Below are 23,691 nucleotides of genomic sequence, written 5' to 3'. Positions count from 1 at the left end.
AATATATTTGAAAATGTAGAAAACATACAAAAATATTTAAATAAATGGTATTCTGTTGTTGTTTAACAGTGCGATTAATCATGCGATTAATGTTTTTAATTGCTTGGCAGCCCTAATTTATTTCAAATTTGTAAAACAGCTAATGGGCAACCCTCGTGTCATGTTCTGAGTTCTCCCCACCACATATTTTAATTAGCAGTTAACAAAACCAGATAATCAATTACTGTGATTGAATACGATGTCCTTCAGTGACTAGCCCAACAGATAAGTGATTTGCAACTGCTACCCACTAAAAGAGCTCTTCTTTGGCTCAAGTTGTACGGTTATGTCTTGGAGCTGAATGGTAAGGATTTGAGTATGTGATTTATGTATATTTATTTCTGTTATCTGCAGAATTTAAACTTTTTGTGACACCCTCTTTTGTGAGGGTAAAGAATTCCCCCCCCCCCATTCTTAATGTCTTTCTTTGTAAGTCAGTTGCTTCCTATCTATTTTTTGTTTTTCTCTGAACACCATCCAATATGTTAATATTTATCTGGTAATGAGGTACCCAGAACTGAACACAGTATTCAAGATGAGGCTGAGCCAGCGTTGGAGAGAGAGAATGGGTATGTGTTACCTCCCTGTCATGCCATCTAAAGCCATAAAATGTACTGCAGAACCATTAAAAATTACATGTGAAGAAACCTTGATTTAGGATATGAGTGACTGAGCAGCCGAAAAAGTCTTTCTCAAAAATATTCACCTTAGAGGATAAATACTGGAAAAGGATGCTGGCTCCTTATAGTGATTAGTGCTCAGGTTCTGTTGTGGACTGGAGGCAATTTGGGATGATGAAGCTTTTCACCACCATGGTATGCTTTAGGCATGCTTTTAGAGCCACTATGGAGGGGGAGAAGGAGGAACCCTTTGCCTGTAATACAACCTTGGCATGCTCTTGTAGAGCATTTTGGTAGTTGTCTGTCTGCCTCAGCCCTTCTTTTCCACCACCAGTACTATGCTTTCGATCCTTCTGTTTTCATCTGATGGAAGTCCTCCAAGAACTGGGGAGACCTGTGTGCATGATGAAATAAAAGGGGGCTTTCTGAGAACCATTGTGTGGTTGGTTCCTTGAAAGTGGTCTTGCCGACTCATCACAACAGTTCTTCTTCGATTGCTTGCTCATATCACCTCCAGTTAGGTGTGCATGCATGCCACGTGCACGGATGTTGGAAATTTTTTTTCCCTAGCAGCTACCCGTCGGGCCGGCTGTGGAGCCCCCTGGAGTGGTGCCGATATGGTGCTCTATATATGACCCTGCTGGCCCGACCCCCCTTCAGTTCCTTCTTACTGCCAGTGATGGTTGTTGGAACAGTGGTGTCTTGTTCGCAAGTGCTCCACTACTCTGTGGCTACTCTACTTATCTCTATTGTTAGTTAAGTTTTAGTTATCTGTTATATTTAGTGTTAAGTATAGTCGTTAATGCTTGAAGGGTTTCCCCCTTCAACGAGTGCCCTATGGGGCTACGAGGCATGCCGTCCCAGGGCTTCAAACCTTGCAGCTCCTGTGGCAAGCCTATGCCCATGGGCGACCCCCACGACTCCTGTCTTCGTCGGTGTCTGGGAGAGGCCCATCAGGCAGATAAGTGGCAGGATTTGCAAAGCGTTTAAACCTCGCACTAGAAAGGAGAGTGACATTAGACTCAAACAACTCCTCATGGAGTCTGCTTTCTGTCCACCACAACACTCTGCCCAGAGCGCCTCGGTGCGGCGTGCTCCTCCAGCGGTGCTGTTTGCAGTGCCGAAAAAGGACTCGGCACACCCCTCTAGGGCCCGGCGGTCTCCTGGGGCCCAAAAGCGCATTCCCTGGCACCGTTTTCACTCCCCGGCCATCTGTAAAAAGCAGGTCACAGAGAAGCCCCCACAAAGGCCTGAGGTGGCCTCCATGGTGTGGAGCAGGGACCTTCCAGTACACCTCGTCCTCCATGAACGTCCGCCTCCATGAGAAGCCCCATACCGCCGGACTCCCTGCAGCTGCAGGTGGAGGAGGTCACGCTGCTTCGCACACCCGACACCTTTGAGGCCACCAGAGGGCTCATTGAGATGATGGTGCCCAACTCTCCGGTCTTGAGGCCTACACCATATCGAGCCCTGGCACCGTCAAGAGGCAAACCAGCAATCTTTGGGCTGTCTGCCCCCAGACCAGCATCTCCATACTGCTCTGAGTCCTGGCACTGCTCTGAGTCCCGGCACTGCACCCATGCTCCGCGCCAGTCCGACTCGCGGCACTGCTCTCGCAGCCCCGATCCTCGGAGCCGCTCCTGCTCGAGGTGGTCATCAGCTGACAGGTCGTGGTCCCGCTCAAGGTCTAGGTCAAAGTCTGAGACCCTGCGGCACCGCTCGAACCGACACTGGTCCGCGCAGCGGCACCTCTCCCTGTGACAGCACCGCACCTCTCCGCAACACCGTTAGCGACACCGCTCTCCATTGTGGCACTGCTCCCTGGCACGGCACTGCTCTCCACCGCAGCGCTGCTTTCCACCGCGGCACCATTCCCCGGCACAGCACTGGTCATGGTTGCACTCCCGTGGCCGCTCTCCACCGAGGCAAAGTCCAACATCTCGGTGCCGGTCGATCTCCTGGTACCGCTCTCCACAACGGCACCGCGGATCACTGTCTGGATCTCGCCACTCTCCACGGTACACATTCTGCCCATTGGGGGACGCGGAACCGCCCCTCCCAGCACAGCGTACTGCCCCTCCTTGGCCATCCTACTCTCAGTCACCCTCCCCCAGGTCGGGTAGGGCATCAGGAGCATTGGAGGCACCCCGATCAGGTCCAGGCAGTCTCAGACAGTACGCTTCAGTGCCCCACTGGCCACCCCAGTGGCAGTTCTGGACTCCCTGGGTGTACCACCAAGCCCAGGGTGCCATTCCAGGTGTCCCTCTGCCATCTCGTTCTGGGTCCCGTATTCCTGAGGCAACCATTAGTCGTCCTCCTCCGGACCCCGCACAAACCCTGGATCCAGCGCCCCCCCCCCAGTGGAGGCAACCCCCAGTGCCCAGGAGGAACTGGAACCAGTGGACCAAGGGGCTGTCTCGAGCCCAATTCTGCCGGTCGCCGCCTCCTTGTCTTCTCCTGATGAGGCAGAGGCGGGTACATCTGCATCCGGCCCCCCACCCGTGGACTACTGGGCCCTACAGAAACTCCTACGGCAAGTGACCTTAAACATGAATCTCCAGGTGGAGGAGGTCGTAGAAGAAGAAGACCCCATGGTGGACATTCTGACACTAGAAGGACTCTCTAGGGTGGCGCTGCCCATTATGAAGACCATTCAGTCAAATGCCAAAACAATCTGGCAAACTCTGGCCTCCATTCCCCCCTCGGTCAAAGGGGCCAAAAGAAAGTACTTTGTCCCTACTAAGGGGTACGAATACCTTTTTACCCATCCCCACCCATGTTCCCTGGTGGTGGATGTGGTAAACGAAAAAGAAAGACAGGGTCAGCCCCTAAATCAAGAGATGTGAAACGTCTGGACCTCTTTGGGGGAGAGGTTTATTCTGCCGGTGGCCTCTCCCTATGGATCGCTAATCAGCTCGTGATCCTTAGCAGATACCGCTATAATTTCTGGTCTGCTATTCAAAAGTTCAAAGAGCTCCTCCAATCTGATTCTCGGCGGGAGCTGGGAGCCATTGCTGAGGAGGGCAGACTAGTGGCCCAGACTGCTCTTCAAGGCTCCCTGGATGCCACGGACGCAGCGGCGTGTACACTGGCATCTGGTATCACCATGCGGTGTAATGCCTGGGTTCAGTCCTCGGGTCTCCTGCCGGAAGTTCAGCAAACTATGCAAGACCTTCTGTTTGACAGTCAGGGGCTCTTCGCTGAACAGACCAACTCTAGGCTGCATGGCCTGAAAGATTCAAGGAATCCGATTAAGTCTCTAGGCATGCATACCCCAGCAACTGAAAGAAAGCCGTTTAAGCACCAGCCAACCCAGCAGCAGTCTTTCCCTGCTAGGCCCAGGCAGGACTTCTCCTGCAGGAGGAGTAGATACACCAGGTGCAGACCATCGCGTCCTCCCTCTGATCAGGGCCAGGGACAGTCCAAGCCCCCTCCGGGCCCTAAGCGCCCATTTTGAAGATGCGTGTGAGGACAGATTACCAGTCCATATCCTGGCCAGTTATCCTCCCTTCCTGAACCGTCTATCCTGCTTCTACTATGCATGGTCCCTTATTACATCAGACCAGTGGGTCCTCCGCATGGTAGAGGTGGGGCTATTCTATTCACTTCTGCTCCTTTCCGCCCTCCCACCCCCATTGCCCATCCCTCTTCAGGGACCCCTCTCACGAGCAACTCCTGGTCCAGGCGGTCCAGTCCCTCCTCGCTCTAGGAGCAGTGGAAGAGGTACCTCAGGAGCTCAGAGGCAAGGGTTTCTACTCTCGCTACTTTCTCATTCCCAAGGCAAAGGGGGGTCTAAGGCCCATTCTGGACCAAAGGGAACTCAACAAGCACATCGTCAACTCAAAGTTCCGCACGGTCTCCTTGAGCACGATCATCCCCTCCCTGGATTCAGGAGACTGGTATGCTGCCCTCGATATGAAGGACGCTTATTTTCACGTTTCAATCAACCCGTCTTGCAGATGTTTTCTCTGTTTCATAATAGACAAGGCACATTATCAGTTCATGGCTCTCCCGTTCGGCCTGTGCATGGCTCCCCGTGTCTTCACCAAAAGCATGGCAGTCATGGCAGCCTTTCTTCACCGCCATCATGTGCATGTTTACCCATACCTAGACGACTGGCTTATATGAGGCTGGTCTCACCAGCAGGTAGAATCACAGGTACAATTGGTCAGGGACACGTTCAACCACTTAGGCATTATTCTGAAAGTCAACAAGTCTGTTCTCACCCCAGCACGAACAATAGAGTTCATTGAGGCAGTCCTGGATGCAAACCAGGTGAAAGCTTTCCTCCCAGAGGCCCATCATCTAGCCCTTGCGCATGTAATCACTGGCCTGTAACTTTCCCACCACCATGGTGAGACAGTGCCTCAAGCTGCTGGGTCACATGGCATCCTGCACCTACGTGGTGCAGCATGCCAGGTTGCGGCTCAGGCCCCTGCAGGCGTGGCTTGCGTCTGTGTATCGCCTGGGTCGCGACACTCTGGACATGGAGCTGACCATTCTGGGACATACTCTCAATTCCCTACAATGGTGGCTGGACCCCTGCATGGTAAGGACCAGGGTACTGTTCCACCCCCACCAGCCCACTCTGACATTGGTAACGGATGCGTTGGCGCTCGACTGGGGAGCACGACAAGTCAGGGCCTATGGCAAGTAGAGGAACTGGCTCTGCATTTCAACATCAAAGAGCTCAGGGCAATCTGCCTCGCGTGCCAGGCGTTCCTGTCCCGCTTGCAGGGCTACTGTGTAGCGGTACTGACTGACAATACCACAGCCATGTTTTACATAAACAAGCAAGGTGGAGCCTGGTCGTCTCCTCTGCCAGGAAGCTCTCCTCCTATGGGAATTTTGTTTAGCCCACTCCATCCTTCTCCAAGCCTCATACCTGCCGGGCGTTCAGAACGTACTGCCGGACAGCTTGAGCAGGCGGTTCTTCATACAGGAATGGTCAATTCGGCCGAATATCATCCATGCCATCTTCTACAGCTGGGGGTTTCCCCGAATTGACCTGTTTGCCACATGGGCCAATAGGAAGTGCCCAACCTTTTGCTCTTTCCGGGCTCACAGCCTGGGCTCGATTGCGAACGCCTTCCTGAACTCATGGTCCGGTCAACTACTATATGCCTTTCCACCATTTCCTCTCATCCACAAGGTGCTTCTCAAGGTTTGCAGGGACAAGGCGGACGTCATCCTGGTGGCCCCAGCTTGGCCTCTCCAGTGCTGGTACCCCACCCTCATGGAACTATCGATCCAGTCACCGATTCATCTACCTCTCATTTCCGACCTCATCTCACAGAATCACAGTCGCCTCCTCCACCCGGACCTCCAGTCACTTCACCTCATGGCCTGGAGCAGTGGTCCCCAACCTTTCTTGTGGGAATAGTATATTGCTATTCCCAGAAGACTGTGGCGGGCGCCAGGCACCCTGCTGCCGAAATGCCACCGCCGAAAAGTGGCAATGGCAAGAAGTGTCGCTGCTGAAATGCTGCCGAGAAACAGCAAAGCTTCTTGGCGGCAACGCTTCTCGGAGGCATTTCAGCGGCGGGGTTTCCTGTGGGCGCACAAAAATGCCCTAGTGGGCACCATGGCACCCGTGGGCACCGTGTTGGGGACCTCTGGCCTGGAGGATCCATGGTTGAACCAAGCAGAGCTTGCCTGTTTGGACCCGGTAAGGCAGGTGCTCCTGGAAAGCTGCAAGCCTTCTACCAGAACCACTTACAAAGCAGAGTGGAAAAGGTTTTCTATCTGGTGGGCCCAAAGGCAGGTACTCCCACTCCAGGCTTCAATCCCGTGCATCCTGGACTATTTGGTGCACCTGAAAGATCAGTTCCTGGCATTCGGTTCTCTTAAGGTTCACCTCATGGCTATTTCGGCATTTCACCAGGGCGTGTCCGGGCACTCAGTGTTTGCACACCCTATAGTGGGACGTTTCCTAAAAGAACTAGAAAAGATCCATCCCCCAATGAAGCTCCCTGTCCCTGCCTGGGATTTCAATTTAGTCCTGTCTCGTCTCATGGGTCCTCCCTTTGAGCCACTAGCTTCATGCTCGCTCCTCTACCTCTCCTGGAAGGTTGCCTTCCTAGTGGCCATCACTTCAGCACGACATGTTTCTGAACTACTAGCCCTCAGATGTGAGCCCCCGTATACCATCTTTCATAAGGGCAAGGTGCAGCTTAGGCCTCACCAGCCTTCCTACCAAAAGTCGTGTCCCGCTTCCATGTCAGCCAGGATATTTTCCTGCCGGTTTTCTATCCGAAGCTGCATGCCACCCTCTGTGAGCAGCAGCTGCATTCTCTGGACGTTAGAAGGGCGCTCACCTTCTACATAGACCGAACAAAGCCGTTCCGCAAAACAAACCAGTTGTTGGTCGCTCTAGCGGAGCGGATGAAAGGTTTGCCGGTCTCTTCCCAGCGGATATCCTCCTAGATCACGGCGTGTATTCGTACTTGTTATGACTTAGCAAAGGTCTCTCCGCCTGTTGTCACGGCTCATTCCTTGTCAGCAGCCTTCCTGGCACACGTACCCCTCCAGGAAATCTGCAGGGCTGCCACATGGGCTTCGGTGCATATCTTCACGTCGCATTACGCCATCGTCCACCAATCACATGACGACGCGGCCTTCGGCAGGGCAATTCTCTAGTCTGCAATTCCTTGACTTTGACCCCACCTCCGAGGTAAGGCTTGGGAGTCACCTAACTGGAATTGATATGAGCAAGCGCTTGAAGAAGAAAAAACGGTTACTCACCTTTTTGTAACTGTTGTTCTTCGAGATGTGTTGCTCATATCTATTCCATTCCCCCCCCCACCTTCCCCTCTGTTGGAGTAGCCGGCAAGAAGGAACTGAAGGGGGGTCGGGCTGGCAGGGTCATATATAGAGCACCATATTGGCGCCACTCCAGGGGGCTCCACAGCCAGCCCGACGGGAAGCTGCTAGGGAAAATGTTTCTGACATCAGTGCATGCGGGGCGCGCACACACCTAACTGGAATAGATAATGAGCAACACATCTCGAAGAACAACAGTTACAAAAAGGTGAGTAGCCGTTTTTTGCTTCTCTCTCTCTTGGTAAACTGTTGTTGCCGCTTGAGTAAGTTTTGGAATTTGGTGGGGTTGGTCCTGGCCTTTGACTGGCTGAGGTGATGGCCTATTCTGTGTGTTGGCTGGTGTCACGCTGTCTGGAGTGGCTCACAACTGTGAGTGCCCACCTCAAGGCAGACTGTCAGAAAACAGGGCAGACACCCCAAACTGATGGTGTGTTCTGTAATTAGATTTCACTAAGCCAGTAACAAATGTGAACTCCTGGATCACTATATCACTCTTACAATTGAGTCACAGACAGTCCCCTTAGACTCTCCAGTCTATCTTGCCACCCAGGCAAACTGAACTTTGTGATAAAAGGATCACTTACATAAAAAATCACATCAAATTTAGATTGCTTCCAGTCCCAAAAGACCAGTCACTTACACCAAATCAATTGGTACTCTGGATTTTGCACCGAAGACAACTCTGGCAGCCAATTCTCTTGTAAACTAACTAAAGGTTTATTAGCTAATAAAAGGAAATGAGAATTATTGAGAGGTTAAAGCAAGTAAAATATATGCACAGGTGAGTCACAGTTTGTAATTCCAAATGGTGGCAATGATGTAATAAGCTGCTGGTTTCCCAAATCTTTTCAAGGTACCCAAATTGTCTCTGGGGATCTCCATTCTGCATCTGGTAAGCTTCCCTGTAAGGGTCCAAGCAGTCCAGAGATACAGGATCTTTCCTTGAATCCATACTTATAGCTTCTTCTCACCAAAACCAAGCTGATAGGGTCACTACCCAGGTGGGCTTTGCATTTGATGTCAGAGTGAGGAATGCATTTTGAGTCTTAGACTTCTGATCATGACACACAATGACTATTTGCTTTCAAATTAGCACTTTTCTGTTGAAGTTCTTCATTTTCATTCCACAAAGCTTCTTCCTCCTTTGATGGGTTATTTAATAACAGAGTATTTACAATGTAAATGTTTGATACTACATTATAACGGGATACAGATAAGTGAAAATGCAAGTAGCATCCCATTAGTTTTCATGAAGTTTAAACACCAAATACACTTATACATTTAACAATCACTTTGATCTATACTAATACAAGAGAATTGGCCTAGGGCTCTGGCATGAGCTGGCACCTGGTCTGCTAGCATCACAGCTGGTTTGTTATGTCCTCCACGCCCACATGTAGTCGGAATCATGAAGTGACTTAGTCAGAAGTGAATGTCTATGGGGAATTATTGAAAATACTATTAATACTTTAAGTGACAATAGAGGTAGATCATCTTCAGAAACAGGTTAAGGAGATGGTCTTAGAAATGCAGCTCATTCCTCTGAGTATACAAAACGTTCAGTGAAAGTAAGATCTACTACTTCAACTTAGCGTATCATTCCTTTTTGCTTCTAAATGATCCTGTTCAAATACTAATCTAAACTACAGAAGCCCGATTAACCATTTCACACTGCCTTTTCATTTTAAGGTACTATTATTACACCGTAAAGAAGGAAAAAAGAAAGAAACACACAGGAATCCCTGCTTTCCCCCTTCAGTCTGACAAGAAACTGGATCCCTTTCCTGTTCTATGACCCTAAGGACTTCTCTGCACTTACAGTGCTGCAGCAGCACCAGTGAAGCTGTACCGCTGTAGTGCTCAGTGAAGATGCTACCTATGCCAATGGGAAAGCTGTTCCCGTCGGCGTAGGTACTCCACCTCCCTGATCAACAGTACTTATGTCAATGGGAGAAGCCCTCCTGTCGACATAGCACTGTCTACGGGAGGGGTTAGGCTGGTATAATTACGTTACTCCGGGGGGTGGATTTTCCACATCCCCAAGTGACGTAGTTATACAAACATAGACTTGGTCTATACTATCAGTTTAAATGAACTCTACCTCTGTTACCACCTGCTGCAGCTCCTGGGTTATTACAGATTCCCCTTTGCTAGCAGCATGCAGCTATGTAGGTAGAGTGCACTCAGCCACTTTGGCTGAGACACATATTATCCTGGCTGTCACATTAGCAAATATAAAATGAAGTCAAGTATCAGAGGGGTAGCCGTGTTAGTCTGGATCTGTAAAAACGGCAAAGAGTCCTGTGGCACCTTATAGACTAACAGACGTATTAGAGCATAAGCTTTCATGGGTGAATACCCACTTCGTCAGATGCATGCAGTGGAAATTTCCAGAGGCAGGTATAAATATGCAAGCAAGAATCAGGCTAGGGATAATGAGGTTAGTTCAATCAGGGAGGATGAGGCCTTCTTCTAGCAGCTGAAGTTTGAACACCAAGGGAGGAGAAACTGCTTTTGTAGTTGGTTAGCCATTCACAGTCTTTGTTAATCCTGAGCTGATGGTGTCAAATTTGCAAATGAACTGAAGCTCAGCAGTTTCTCTTTGAAGTCTGGTCCTGAAGTTTTTTTGCTGCAGGATGGCTACCTTTAAATCTGCTATTGTGTGTCCAGGGAGGTTGAAGTGTTCTCCTACAGGTTTTTGTATATTGCCATTCCTAATATCTGATTTGTGTCCATTTATCCTTTTACGTAGAATGAAGGTTCATTTTGGGGTCTAAAAATTGTAAAATAATATATATTGTTTCACAAACAACAGGAATATAGAGTATGCCAGTATATACTTGATCATTAAAGTAATTTAAGGAATCAAGTTAGTCGTAACAGAGATAGGGACACATCTTTCATGTACAGTTTTAGAAAGACAACAGTATCTGAGGATTTATTAATTGGAGTGTTACATTCAAGACAAGAGAAAATATTTTAATATTGTGCATGGATGTTAAGAAACACCCATGCACAAGACTTTTGTCTCTCCTACCTCTATGAAGTTTAAAACTTCTGGAGGGGGTTCTGATAAGCATTGATCAAAGGTATGGAGAGTTTTAGCTACAATGATATCTTAAATTTTTCAGGATAGAGGAGGCTTTGGAGGTGAAGGAGGAGGAGTGTATGATCTTATTGCTATGTACAAATACATAAAACAGGATAATCAAGACTTAGATTCTAATTAAGCCACATGTGGAATTAGCCAGACATTCCTGGTTATTAAAAATGCTATAATATTTTTTAGTGTTTTATTTCTCAGAAGGTGATAGGCATTTGGAAATCTCTGTTCTTGGAAGTATTGGTAGAATATACCTTACAAGGAATCTGGAAAATGTGAATAAAAATGGGATTAGATGCTCAATGCTGGTCATACTTACTCAGATGTAAAACTGACTACCAAAGAGGAGTTTTCTCCCAGGGCATATTTTCAGGCACCATTACTTCTGGGTATGTTACGGAATGGAAATTCCCTGATTTCAAACTGAGATTTAACGACTGAAGAATGTTTTTCTATACAAAGAAACCATGGAAGAAAGCATTCCTTGAACTGACAAAAGTGGTGTAAAATGAAAACTGAAATCTTTGTAATATGTGTTTGAGCAAAGTTTTAGTGTTGCCAACTTTCTGACTGAAGAACATGGAACACCCCTGCCCCACCCCTAGGCCCCACCCCTTGTCCAAGGCCCCATCCCCAGCTCACTCCATCCCCTACCCTCGCTCACTCGCTCATTTTCACTGGGCTGGGGCAGGGCTTTGGGGTGTTAGAGTGGGTGAGAGCTCCAGCTGGGGGTGTGGGCTCTGGGGTGGGGCTGGGGATGAGAGGTTTGGGATCCAGGAGGGGGCTCCAGGGCTGGAGTGTGTGGCCCAGGGGTTCAGAGTGTGGGAGGGGACTCCATCTGGGACATGGGGTTAGGGTGAGGGAGGGAATGAGGGCTCCATCTGGGGGTGCGAGCTCTGGTGTGGGGCCAGGCATGAGGGATTTGCGGTGCAGGAGGGGGCTTTTTAAAAAAAGGAAGCTTTGAAACAAAATATAATTTTGAACCATAAACACTGAAATGTTTCATTTAAAAAATGTCAAAATAAAAGATCCCAGGGTTTGTTTGTTTTTTTCCCAGGTTGCTTTTTATCCAAAACAATCTGGTAAAACTGACATGAATTCACAAAACATTTTGATGTTGCCAACTCTCATTTTTCACTACAAAAAAGTTTCATACAAAAAAATTCTCCCAGCTCAGCTTGTAGCCTTATCCTGAATTTGTAAAACTCCACTGCATTGTTTGTGCCAAGTTGTTGCTTCCTCCCTTCATCATGGCTATGTTAGAATATCTTTGTTTATTTGAGAAAACAAAGGAATAAATTATCCATTCTCTTATCTCCTCTCTGCAAGTACATGTAACTCGTGGTTTATGAAAGGCTAAAGGAGAACATTTTTGTAGGAGCTTCCTGCAGAAGAACTGGTTCCCCAGCTCACTTAAACGTGTGCCTAACTTTAAACATGTGAGTAGTACCGTCAATGAGATTTCTTATGTGCTTAAAGTTAGGCATGTGCTCAAGAACCTTGCTGAACAGGCGTTTCAAATATTAGCACATTAGTCGTATTGTAACTTCATTAAGCCTTATAATGTTAAATGAAACATAGACTCTGGAGTAAATAACATATTTTTGTCTCATACTACAGAACGAGGATCAAAGGGTCATCTTGATCTGACAGAGCTGATAGGAGTTCCACTCCCTCTTTCTGTCTCCTTTATCACTGGCTACGGAGGGTTTCCAGCTTACAGTTTTGGACCAGATGCTAACATCGGCCGTTTGACAAGCGCTTTAATACCACAGACCTTCTATAGTGATTTTGCTATCATAGTTACAGTAAAACCAAACAGCGATGATGGAGGTGTACTATTTGCAATAACGGATGCCTTTCAGAAAACTATATACTTGGGAATGAGACTATCACCAGTTGATGATGGCACCCAGAGAATAATCATGTACTACACAGAGCCTGGTTCCTACATCTCCCGAGAGGCCGCTTCATTTAAAGTTCCAGTGATGACTAATAAATGGAATCGGTTTACAGTGACTGTTCAGGGAAATGACATTGTTCTGTTCATGGACTGTGAAGAATATAACAGAGTTCAGTTTCAGAGGTCATCTCAGGCCTTGCAATTTGAATCCAACTCTGGTATATTTGTTGGAAATGCAGGAGCAACAGGATTGAAAAAATTCACAGTAAGTACAGTATGATGGATTCTAAATGTTTTTGATAGATGTTTCCTTTCAAAGAAGTTCTGAGTGCAATGGCTAAGCATGAAGATAAGTCACATCTGAAATATCCTGTATTTTCCATACACATGGAGCAAAACATATACTTTAGTCTAGACTGCTGTTATTTTGGGGTAATTAACAAAGAAAGTACAACATCTCCACGAGAGAAAGCAGAGTGTGCCTTTCATTCTATAAGCTCCTCTGTCTTGAATTGCCCTCGCAGCATTGCCCCATAGCAAGCACAAAAACCAGAATGACATCTACATACACCACAGGAGACATACTTTTTTTCTATTAAATAAGGTAATATTTTGATTTCAAGGTTATTCCACTGAGTTGATTCTGAAAGAAAATGCTGCTTACCTTTTATTTAATGGATATCACCACACATGTATTTACACATATAGATACATGAAAAAGCTATGATGATATGGTTTGGAGTGACAATTTTATTGGCACGAACTGGAAATGACTTCATTACTCACTAGGCCTGGATGATATGGATATGGCAGATGAGGTGGTCAAAGAGGCATGTGTGTTTTGTAGCTAAGTTTGCAAAGTCATGCACTAAAAATATAGGAAATGCTAGAATTAAGTCAATGCAATCTTAATTCTCTCCACTAGTGTGTTTGCATTACGAAATGGTCTTTAATTATGTGATTACATGCTAACATTTACATAGGACTTCTACATCATAACGGGCTGAGGGTGGATGGTGCTCAGGGAGTGAATCAGAGTTGTGTAGGGAATGAGACTGTTGTCCGCAGGCCCTCTTGCTGTAGAAGTTGGAATGTGGGCAGATAAAAAATGGTCTTGTGGTTAAGGCAGGTAAATGTCACACAGGGGAATTCATTTCTATCTCTGGCTCTGCTACAGCGTTCCTATGGGATACTGAGCAAGTACCTAAAGCCCAAATTGCCACAAGTGGCCATTAGTTGTGTTCCTCATTTTGAGAGCCCGAATGGAGACACCAGTGGTCTGATTTGCAGCAGTGCCGTGCACTCAACTACAGACGAAGTCAGTAGAAGCTGTGGATGGTTGGTACCTCTGACAAAGACAGTGTGGTCTGAAGGAATAAGCATGAGATTGAGAATCAGGATGCCAGGAATTCTTATTTTGGCTCTGCTGTTCAATCACATCAGCCTTCTTTCTTAGTGTGCCCATCTGTAAAATGTGGGTAAGAAAATGTATTCCTCCTCAAATGAGGGGGTTGTTAGGATTAATTAATGTTTGTACAATACTGTGATTGTAGACAGTGAAGTAAAAATGCTAAGTACTTTGAAAAATCAGCCCCTAGGTGTCTTCAGTCAGGTGCCCAGTCACCGAGAAAACCAAAATTAGTGGACTCTAATTAGTTGGCAAATTTTGGTCTATGCGCTCAGTTCACCCTCTGTAAACTAGCAATAGTAGTACATTCCCACTTCACAAGGGAGCTGTGAAGGTAAATTTGTTAATGTTTGTGAGGATCAGATGCTACAATGATAAGAACTATAGAAAAGCTATTGAGGAAATTATTAATTCCTTATTTGGTACAATGGTTGGATGGTGTGCAGTAATTAAGGCACAGGGCCATAGGTGCTGGAAGTAGGTTTCTTGAAGTGGTTTCTATTATATACAGGGCTAACAGTTTTGGTTAAATGGCTCTCAGCACCCCCACTATAAAAATTGTTCCAGCACCCATGCACAGAGCCACAAACTGAATGATGAAAATAGAAAGAAATATTGAGCCGCCTTATTTGCTGTTGCTCACCCAATACGTGCCTGGATCGAGGCAGGGGTCCTGTAGAAAACTTAGTATATGATCATATCAGTTAAAATTGTATCAAAATGCACTTGCACAGTGGGCAAAATTAGGGTTGCCCAGGCAACCTTAATTTGGACATCTCTTGATTGCTGAGTCTTTGACTTTACAACCTTAATAACTTTTTGGTTTTGTATGTGACTTCCTAGTATTTTTTAAAAAAGGAAAACAAATTCTATCATGTTCAGATGTAACATTGTTTACACTCTGTGTGTGTGTGTGTGTGTGTGTGTGTGTGTAGAGTCACATGAGTGTGTGTTTGTGTGTGTGTGTACACAATACTCAATATAAAGGGAGAGAGATTGAATACTGAATGAGACTCTGTAGATCTTTTGGTATATTTCATGCGAGAGTCACAGTGTGAATAGACTAGAAATGTGGCGGGAGACAACATTAATGTATTCATGATCATTTTGGTCAGCTCTAGATGTCTATGACCATTGCAGGATTTGGTTCACAGAGGGTTTGCAACACGGATTCTGCAAGTCCAGGTGACAGGACTGGAAGCAAAGGAAGACTGCAGTTTTTCTTGGAGTTTTGGATCTAATGAGCTTGAATTTCCAAAGGGAGAATCTCCTAGGAATTGGGTCCCTAAGTTAGGGGAGTGGAAAGTTTTTGGAAGAGGTAAGGAAAGGTGGCTAGTTGGGGTTTGTAAGGAGCAAATATATAAAAGAGTGCAACTTTTTCTAGACCATGATCTGATGTTTGCCAACAATTCAACATCGAACTCCAGGCTTATCTCTTAAGGCTCAATGTAAATATACCATGAGGCTTCCTGTGCCCTTTGTAATTAGGTTTGGTTTAGAGCATTGGTTTGTTTCACTTTTTCTAAGTATATCATTTTAATGCTGTAACAGCATTTTTAACTGTGATTTGCTGAACACACTTATTCCCCGCTAACCATTAGCAACAGACTGATCATGTAAGTTACATGACCACCAGCCCACCAGGAGATAGTTTCAATGCAAGATGTAAGCTGTGTCTACAGTTTATATACTGCTAGAACCTTATGTTGTGGTTCAGTGACATGGAATAGACCTAAACATTAGCACGAGGTTTCCATGCCTCATCAGCCTGATTAAAAACAGCTTCCTGCTGGGACTAGCTTGGAATTCTCAGCCTGTCAACTTCCAAACTGAAATCTGTCAAAATGTAAAAGCCTGACTCGGCACCCAGTCAAAATGAAAACATCAGGTTTTTTGTTTTGTCTTCTTTTTACGTCTCCAGTTACTTCAAGTGGTGCATAATAATTTGGGAGAGTAATATCTTTCCCAATAAACTAATTAAGCAACAGTGCCAATTTTCATTGAAGTTTTTGCTTCAGAAAAACAGGAAATACCTTCCTAAACCCATTGGTAGTAGCAGATCTTGAGCTCCATCTGGTAAGCAATAGGAAGATGCACTTGTACTTTGAATCAGAACATTTCAACTTCAGACAACAAAAATTACAATTTAAGGGGCAGCATAGTCTTCCCTCAAAACATGCATGCGACTCTAGTTAAGGTTAGCAAGCATTGCCCCTGCACTTCTAGCGCTACATTTATCTCTCGTTATTTATTCTTTTTCACTAGCTAGTGACCAAATAATAGTTTATTAATAATAATAGCTGTTCTTCTGATCATCCAGTGCTAGTATCTAGGGTAATTTATCCACTTATCATCGCCATGGACTTAATCCAGTACTCATCGAAGTCAATGGGAGTCTTTGCATTGACTTCAAATGGGCATTGAATCAGACTTTGGAGGGATCTCATTAATGCATTAATTTGTACTAGAGATCTCTATAGATCTAATGCACCTTTAAAAATATATATCTATATAAATCTGAGTGCCAAATTTCACTGTCCTGGCTCATGCAACCAGTCCCATTAAGTCGGTTTGAACTATGGGAGTCCAGCAAAATCAGGCTACTTTGCTTAAGGTCCCTAGCTTTAGGCACCCGAGTTTGAAAGGTTAGGCAAAGATTGAGTTGGTGATTTCCACAGTACAGTAGTTTGTATCTATGCTCAATAGAAATTTATAATGGGTTACATGTGGGGGCATCTTTTCCATAAAAATACGCAGTTGCACACTGTTTTGTCATGTAATTATGGTAAAACAACATGAAACAAACTTAGTCTTATGTGAATTTCAGCAGATATCCTGATTACTTTGGTATTGCATTTGTGAACTTGACTATGGAAGTACAGGTTAGCATGGGCCATAAAACGCCTTTCGTCCTCAACTTCTTTTTCGCGCTGAATGTTGCAGTTCCATTTGAGTTGCACACCTTGCTGAAGCTGGAAAAAAGAAGGTGGTGGTTCTCTCCCTCACTTTGGGCACAAGCCAGCTTCCATCCTCTTGAGATGCTGAAATCAGACACCACTCACGGCAGATGATGCAAATGTTCAAAATATGATCCCTTATGCTCTGTGGGCCTCCTCAGGCTTGTTTACCCCTCAGAGGGATTCAGATCCATGATGGGCACAACAGACATATGTCTAGGGCTCCAGAGATGTGTGATGAGATCAAAATCTCAGCTCTCATGGGAACAATTGTTTCTGGCCCTCATGATTGCAAAGAAAAGCTTGAAAACATGAGCTGAGTGTAACTGATGCGGTGATGTCTGCCTGAGTCTGCAGAAGGGCTGCAGCAGATGTGGGAGCTGCAACCTTTAGCGCCAAGGAGGAAACTGCCTGGCCCCACACTCTCCACTGAGGCAGACCTGCCACCACTCCCCAGGCTGGGCGACTTGGCTGGAGGTAGTGGCTAGGCTCTGCAGAATTGACTTCACTTTGGGAGGGCTCAACTTTGCTCCCCTGGCCTTTTGGTTCCAGAGGTCAGATGCGGGGAGGGAAATGGTGGTATCTGCCAAACAACTTCCAGTCATGGCACCAGAATGAGAGGCTGCTCTTGATAAAGTGTGCAGGTGTGTGATCCTCCCTCTCTTTTCTCACATGATTCACAATGAAAGAGTAAATAATCACTGGATAGCTGAACTGCCCATCATCAGGCAGTGAGAGGAATGGGAGAGGTCACGCATCTCTGAGCTATTGTTTCAGGCCTCTGCAAATTGCTGCGCTGGTTGCACTTGTTTCACCTTGGTAAGGTTTCCTTTGAAACCATAAGGGCTAGGGACTTTAACAAACAAATACTGCCCCCCCCCACCCCTCAGATGCTAGAAGCATCCTCAAAAGATTGCTGGATCACTGATTCAGCCAAAACTTCTGCTCAGTAGTGAGGTACCCTGGGCATATGCATGTATTTTTGATGCTCCACTGTGTTAGCCCTACTGTTGCAAGGCATGCTGTGGGAGAAGCTGAAAAGCCTAGTGGAGAGTGCTTGACCTATCCTGGCATATGCATTGTGTATACACACAGCACTGTCCCTTGTTGCTATTCCCAAAAAGAGCATAGTACACTACCCCCACCCACCCTCCAGCGCCCACTGTCAACATCAACATGCATGCAGGGAGTTTTCAACGACTCCATCTTCTCTCTCCCTGCCCACCAACACACATGTCAAACCACTCTCTCCTGCTGCTCCCATCTCTCTCAACACTATTACTTATTACCTCCATTTATCTAGTGTTCCCACTGCTCACAATGGCAGCCAACAGAAACAGTACTTTGGAAAGCTTTCCCTTAAGTATTCTCCTATCTCACCATGGGAGCAGTAGCACAGAGGGAACAGTGGGCTGGAAGGTCAGAGGCAGCATAGTATAGACGTGTGTAGACTCCTACCCTGGAGTCTGCATGTATTGTTATATAACAACAGCAGCAATACATAATGCTCAGCCTACGGTTTCTACTGATCGCAGATCTTTGTGAAGTTTTTTTCTCAGCAAGACCCCTCTGTTCCTGCTCCTAGCTCTCTGTTCTCCGAGAGGCACTTGGAGCTACTGTAACAGGACTCGGCTGATTGGATATTAGAGTGAGTCAGCAAAAATAACTTCCTCTCTCTAGCTTCCCCTGAGTGACTCATAAGTAGAGCCTTATATTACTGCATGGAGAGCCCTAGAACCTGCTGTGCCCTTACTGGCATCTTGTAAGGCTACCAATTAGCAACTCAGATCCTTGCTCTTCACAAAGTATACGAAGAGTGGAGAGATGAATCAAGAGACCCTCTGGCCCCCCTAGGCAGACCCAAGGTTTGTAGGAAAGGAGACCGCAAGATACTGGTGGTTGTGTATTAGCAAAGGTGGGGAGTGGGGAGCAAAAGGCAGGAGAACTTGTACATCCTTCATTGCGGCTGCCATTTTGAGCAAAGGGTGGGGGAACAAAAGCTCAGGCGGCAGAGTGACTGTAGACAAATATGGCGGCACCCTTATGGTACCTGGAACTAGGTTGCTTAAAACCCCTTTCCCATAAACTTTTTTATAAAAGTATCTTACAATACTTACTAGATGTGTCTCCCTTTCCCCCTGCAATTTGGTTCTCCTCCTGTGGATGCTGTGACTGTGATTTGGTCAACTTCTGGGGTCTCCAGGACTGGGTCTACTTCTGTCCCGCAAGGCGATAAGAAGTGAGGGTTAAGTCCTCATGCTTGGTGTCCTGGTCACTGCTTGGTGTCCTGGTCATCCACACAATGCAATGGCTCAGTGGTGGCATCTTTCCCAAATACACAGTCCAGCCCTGCATTGTAGCCACAGACCCTGAGAGCTCTCCTAGAGGTACTATTATTGTCCTTTTTGCTCTTATAACCCGTCTGGAGCTCCTTTCCCTTAGTGCGGCACAGGATTGGGTCTCAGTTGTGCCCCCTCACCTTCATTTGTCCAGATAACTGCTGGAGTATTTGTACGTTGTGGTGGCTAACTTTCAGATGTTTCTGTACTGTGACAAAGTCAGGCCAGACGGCCGCAAGAGGGTCTGGGAAAACAGGTATGTTAGCCCTAGAATGGTAAAGGCCCTTTTCCCTACAAGTTGGGAAGAGGTTACTTCAGGTCAATTAGGGACACCTGAGTCCACTTAAGGGCTACCTGAAACCTGTTAAAATCTCTCTCCTAGGGGTTGCGGGGGAGGAGAGACAAACTGCTGCAAGCCTGGAGGCAGCAGGGAGATAGGCTTCTCCACTGTGAGAGACTGCACTCCTCCCTCTAGGGGAGACACCCAAAACCCAGTGCTTGCTTTGCTGTCTTCCAAAGGGTAGAAATGGGCTGAAATAACAGTTCTTCAGGCTTCTAAGTGTACAATAGGGCCCCATATCCAAACTTAGCTGCCTAGCTTTAGGAACCCAAATGAGTGGCCTGATTTTTAGAGGTGTGGGTGCTTAATTTGAAACCTCCAGGTTTGAAAATGCGATCTAATTTTCTTTAAAGGTAGTTTTAACGTAATGTAAACTGTTAAGGTTAAGTATTTTGAATATATAGCACACCACTGCGTGTACTTGTAGGGAGCATAATATATTTTTTAAATACTGTCTCAGAAGTTGCCCAGTTGCATACTCTTTCTGAACCCAAAACTAGAGTGCAGAGGAATATTGTGCACGTTTCCATGAAGCGTTTAACATAGTTGTTAGACTTCTGCACCGTTTCCTTTGCTTTGTGCACACATTTTTCATGTCTTCATATATTCAAATTAAGTACTTAAGTATACCTTTTGAATGGATTTTTCTATTAGAGCATGTACGTTACTGCATGTTCTCTTTCTTAACCCATCTTTCAGCAGCTCATAAATTTTGGCAAGCATATTTCTTTTGAGCGGAAGTTTTCCATGCTTGCTTTCAGTCCAAAGGGACATTTGTTTGGAAAGTTTTTGAGGAAAATATGGTTCAGCTGTTTTTGAGTATTGCATGTGCTAAAGAAATACACTTTTCCCATTTCCCACTGTTGTTAGTAACTCACATTGCTGTGCTATCTCTGGGTTGCTACTGCTTTAAAACCAGATTACGTTTTGTTGGTAAAATTAGACAAGCTATTTGATTTGTTTATAATTTACAATATTAAAATATACGTAAAATGTATTATTCGAATGATTTAAAGTGACCGATTAAATGCCAGGATGAGTTATTGAAGAGAAATCTGAATAAATCTGTGGCAGTTCGGCCATTTTTCCTCAACATTTCACAAGGCGTATAATGCAACTCACACAGATCCACTATTATCCTAGTAACAAACTCATAAATTACATAACAAATTTTATAAACTGAATGGGATATTGAAATATGGTTTAAGTAATCTAGCCAATGTACTGGGAATTAATTCTCTGGAAGCGCTCTATACATACCAATGGAAACTGCACCACCAATAACAATTCCTTAATTTTTTTTAAATTTTCACCATCTATTAGCAATAATAATCTCAGCAGAGGGCATTTTTTTTTTAGAGATTGCTATCCCGCTTAATTAATGACCCTTCGGGTTACGTTTTGGACCATCAAGCTCCTTACAGCTGATGAGGATCTCCAACAACTTCCCAGCTTCTGTGGTGGAGGTTGTTAATATTTAAGGCCATGTGTGTTCCTAGCCAAACTTCATGCTTTAGATAATTTTCCAAAATAAACAGGGTCCAGTCTGTCCTTTTCCCCACAATGCTTTCATAAAGGTCATTTGAAGAGAACACTTCCTTGAACTGCTTTTGTTATTTATTGTAGGGGTCGATTCAACAACTAATGATCAAACCTGACCCAAGGGCTACTGAAGACCAATGTGAAGATGATGACCCATATGTGAGTACTCACACGCACACCTCTCCATCTGTTTTCAGTGGTTCTGTGCCAAGGATTTGAATTACAATAGCACTTTTTTAACAAAACTGTCAGGAGCTGGGATCTAGGCAGTCTTTCTTAGTGGTCAGAGAGCAGATGTCAGGTCTAGTGGGCAGAGTAGGTGTCCAGGTCAGGGAGCAGAAGCAGAAGTCAGAGCTGGAATCAACTGCCAAATACGAGAGCTAGGGGGTCCAGCCAGAGTCAGGACCAGAAATCGAAGCTGAGAATCGAAGCCAAGGCCAGATACCAAATGACAGACCCAAGGGTTAAACCAGAGTTGGAGTCAGAAGTCAGAGCTGGAGGTCAGCTAGGGTTGGTAGCCAATGGTCATGAGCAAAGTGAAAGGGCAGAAATCAGAGAGAGGCAGGGATCAGGCATGGAATAGGAGAAAAGTGGGAGCTAGGAATGAGGAACAGGTCTGCAGCAAAGCAGGACTCAGGAACAGGGTTAGATACAGATTGCAGGAGGCAGGCAAGAGTAGAGTGAAACGTGGCAGAAGCAGCAGAAAGTTTGCAGAGTTGCTTGGACTGTCCTCCCAGCTCACTTCCTAGCTTAAGTAGCAGGTGTGAGCCAGTCAGGTAGCTGTAGGCCTTGGGAGCTCCGACTGGACTTCCTATGGGGCCTGGCCTTTCAAGTTTAGAGAGATGCTGCTTCATCCAGCTCCATTGGTGGCAAAAAGTGAGTGTCAGAGATCCAGGGTCCCCTACAGCCCAATATTCTAGACCTGTACCCTTGGATCCTTAAAAAAACAAATGGTGGTCTCTCTTCTTTGGAACACACTGAAATGCTTGAAAGTGCTTTGTTGGTGTTCTTTGTTCTGTGCTGTGCCCCTTGGAAGCCAGAATCTTCAAGGAATTTCCCAATCTTTAATCTCCATCACCTTTGAGTCCTTGAATGGTGATATTCATTTTGCTAATATACTCATCTCCATACTCCACTTTAAATACTGAAATAAGTTACTTCATAATAATACTGGAGCTAAGTTGCTGAGAAATACCTATAACTAATTTTCCCCACATAACTACAAGTGAAAAGTGAAGTACAAAAGAATCTGAAGAGCTATTTCATGCTAGAACATAACATTCTGACTCTGGAATTTTCTAAACTCACCCTAATTTGCTTTTGTGTAGGCATCAGGAGATTCTAGTGGCACTGGTAGCATTCAAGAGCAGGAAGGAGTTCCTGAGACACAAGAAGTCATTGCATCTTCTCAAACCCTAGTAAGTGTCAGCAATTATTCAGCTTTACCGTTCTGCGTTACCAGTACTTTAAGTAGTGAGGTGCAAATGCTGCCATTGGATACTCATTTGCAGCGCCATCTGAAGCCAATCAGAGTGACGTACCCTACCAAAGGCAGAATTTGGCCTTGGAAATCCAGCTTCCTTCGGGCTTGATAGTGAACTAACAAATTTGCCCCAAGCAAAGGTTAGCACATTGTTATGCTGCTCCTGGAGCAGCCCATGTGGAAAGAGTGTGACTTAGTGACTTTTTTCTCTGAAGTTTTCTTATCATATAGGTTTACAAGACAGTATTGCAGGATCCTATCCTCATTTTCCCCTCATGCCCTTTTTTTAAGTGTCTCCACAACATTGCATAACCCACTTTGATGCCAGGTGATAAGTAGCTGACCTAATATGTTTTGTTTCAGTACTTTTAAAATCTATCTTGACTGTTCAGTGAGTGGACTCCTGCCTTGTTCACTTACTACATGCTGCCTATCTTGTCAACATACGGCTCAGATCTTTTCTCATTTACACCAGCATAAATCTGGATTTAGTCCAGAATTGCACTGTAGTAGCTGAATATAGACCATGGACAAAATTCGGCATAGATCTGCAGGATTTATATCATTCACTGTGTATCCCTACCTCATTCACAGTACACTGTATAGCCTTCCACCCCTAGCGCTCCTTATTCCACCCTCTACTCTTTGGGAGACCTGATGAAAGAAGGAATGTATTTCCTGCCCGTATTAAGGCACCCTATAATTCATTAAAAAGAATTAATATAAGAAGGGTGGTCAAATGTCCTGAGGGTCCCCACTCCCCCATGTTACTCTGGCCATATCAGGAGCTTGATGAGATGCAGAGTATCACAAAGCATGAGTTGCAAAGGTGATTCTTTCTTTGATTCAGTTTAATTTCTTCCTGAAAACACAGAATAAAGGTATCCTTCTTTGTCTGCAACACAAGAGGACAAGGAGTGCCTGAGACCCAGGGATCTGGCTTAGGTATAGAATGAACCAGAATGTTCAGAAAAGATATTTCTTGTGTAAGAAAAATAGAACATTTTTCCAGTACTAAGCTATACTGTTTTTGTAGACTGTCCTATGTATTACCTTGACTTTTCCGTTATCACTTCCAAGTTTCCACAGAACACACCATTTTGCAGATCATATGCGTGCTACTTCTTTAAAGGAG

General features: G+C 45.5%; 1 protein-coding gene across 9 annotated transcripts in view; it reads left to right on the top strand.

The window, feature by feature from the left end:
* The window catches only part of COL15A1 (collagen type XV alpha 1 chain), a 275,000-nt gene that overhangs the window by 91,700 nt on the left and 159,609 nt on the right, over positions 1 to 23,691 (top strand). For all 9 annotated transcript variants that reach the window (XM_043540351.1, XM_037889859.2, XM_043540354.1 and 6 more), the window contains 3 exons: positions 12,205 to 12,752; positions 21,158 to 21,232; positions 22,402 to 22,491. In XM_043540351.1, the coding sequence (XP_043396286.1) occupies positions 12,205 to 12,752; positions 21,158 to 21,232; positions 22,402 to 22,491 (713 nt within the window). The remainder of the gene's footprint in view (positions 1 to 12,204; positions 12,753 to 21,157; positions 21,233 to 22,401; positions 22,492 to 23,691) is intronic.

The sequence above is a fragment of the Chelonia mydas genome, chromosome 2, assembly GCF_015237465.2.
Source record: "Chelonia mydas isolate rCheMyd1 chromosome 2, rCheMyd1.pri.v2, whole genome shotgun sequence".
Classification (NCBI taxonomy): Eukaryota; Metazoa; Chordata; order Testudines; family Cheloniidae; genus Chelonia; species Chelonia mydas.
The sequence above is the reverse complement of the archived record's forward strand: the minus strand, read 5'-3'. Positions and strand labels throughout refer to the sequence as shown.